Raw genomic sequence first — 1498 nt, 5'->3', positions numbered from 1 at the left:
CCAGCCCCTGCTCATCCTCGTGGCCTCCTTTTGGCTTGCTCCAACAGCAGCTCCCCCGCCTTGTTATGCTGAGGAAAAGCCCTTCTCACGCCATCCTTTCCCCGCTTCCCAGGTCCTGACTCCAAGATGCGGGAGGTGTGTGCAGGGTGCGACACCCCCATCTCGGACCGGTTCCTGCTCCGTGTCAACGAGCGCTCGTGGCACGAGGCCTGTGTGAAATGCGCCGTGTGCCTGCAGCCGCTGGCCGGGACCTGCTACTGCCGCAACCGGCAGCTCTACTGCAAGCACGACTACGAGAAGTAAGTGATTCCCAGCATCCTCCCCTCTTCCCACCCATCCCGGCTCCATCTGGACCATGCTGGGGTCTGGGGGAGGGCTGAGGAAGGTGTTGTGGTGGTGGTGACATCGGTGAGATGATCGTGGTCTGCGCAGGGATGCGTTGGGAGGGGAAGTGGTTAGCTTTGATTTAACGCGGTGATGTGGGTGAAGAGGAAGAAGGGATGAACTGGTGGCTGTTGGGATGTGCTTTTCCAAGGAGTGAGGGATGTTCCAGGAGATGACGGCACCCAGCTCCCTGCCTCTTCCTTCTGGATCACAGGGTCATGGAATGGGTTGGGTTGGAAAGGACCTTCAGAGCATCTAGTTCCAAATGCCATGGGCAGGGACACCTCACACTGGACCCTGTCAGCTCTGTCCAAGCTGGCCTCAAACACTGCCAGGGATGGGGCAGCCACAGCTTCACAGGAATAGAAGTGATTAACAGGATCCGGGGGGGACACATGGCAGTGCTGATGCCTGGAATGCCCGTGTCTGATGGTGACCTCCAAGCCCATTGTGACCTCCTGTGCGTGGCACTGCTGGGCAGAGCTGGGGATGGGACACAGCCATCTGAGGATGCTGCTGGGAAGAGGCTCCATCAGTTCCCTGGTGTTTGGCAGCATCCTCTAAAGCCTTCACAGTCCAATCTTATCTTCCCTGTGCTCCACAAAGGGCAGCGCAGCCTCCTCCCTTGTGCTTGGCAAGGGATGGGAATGGTAATAAACACACCGGGGCCTGCCCAGGAGAGGCAGGACAAGGAGTTGGCCAGGCACAGCACCCACAGTGTCCTGGCAAAGAGTGAGGGTCCCGGGATGCTTTGGACTTCCATAGGGTCTCAGGTTTGGCTGCTGCACAGGGAGCCAGGAGCCGGGTTTGAGCTGTGGTTGAGGAAGAGGATAAAACATGTTTGCTGCAAGGAGTGTGGGCTCCTCCTCCGGGTGCCTGCCCCGAGGCCAGTGATGCCATTCCCATTGATTTTGGGGTGGGATAATAGCGTGGCCACGCTGGTTTTCCTACCCCGGGTCTGCTCCATCCTGCTCCCATGCTCCAAACCACCCCTGAGGGTCTCCAGCTCCTTCAATGCTTTTGGAGGTTGGTGCTTTAGGCGCTTCCGAAGGTGTCTCCACTCAGCACCTTCGTGCTTCCAGCATGGGAATTTCCTCCTGTTTGGGACTCTTGT

The 1498-nt window shown here is 58.4% G+C and overlaps 1 protein-coding gene across 1 annotated transcript in view; it reads left to right on the top strand.

The window, feature by feature from the left end:
- Positions 1-112: 112 nt before the first annotated feature.
- Positions 113-1498, top strand: part of LOC104404685 (LIM/homeobox protein LMX-1.2-like) — a gene marked incomplete at both ends in the record, with an annotated part of 14231 nt that continues 12845 nt past the window's right edge. Inside the window, one exon of the mRNA XM_010013191.1 lies at positions 113-299. Coding sequence (XP_010011493.1) covers positions 113-299 — 187 coding nt within the window. The remainder of the gene's footprint in view (positions 300-1498) is intronic.

This window comes from Nestor notabilis, unplaced genomic scaffold (assembly GCF_000696875.1).
Source record: "Nestor notabilis isolate BGI_N333 unplaced genomic scaffold, ASM69687v1 scaffold27400, whole genome shotgun sequence".
Taxonomy (NCBI): Eukaryota; Metazoa; Chordata; class Aves; order Psittaciformes; family Psittacidae; genus Nestor; species Nestor notabilis.
This window is presented reverse-complemented; position numbering and strand designations above follow the sequence as displayed.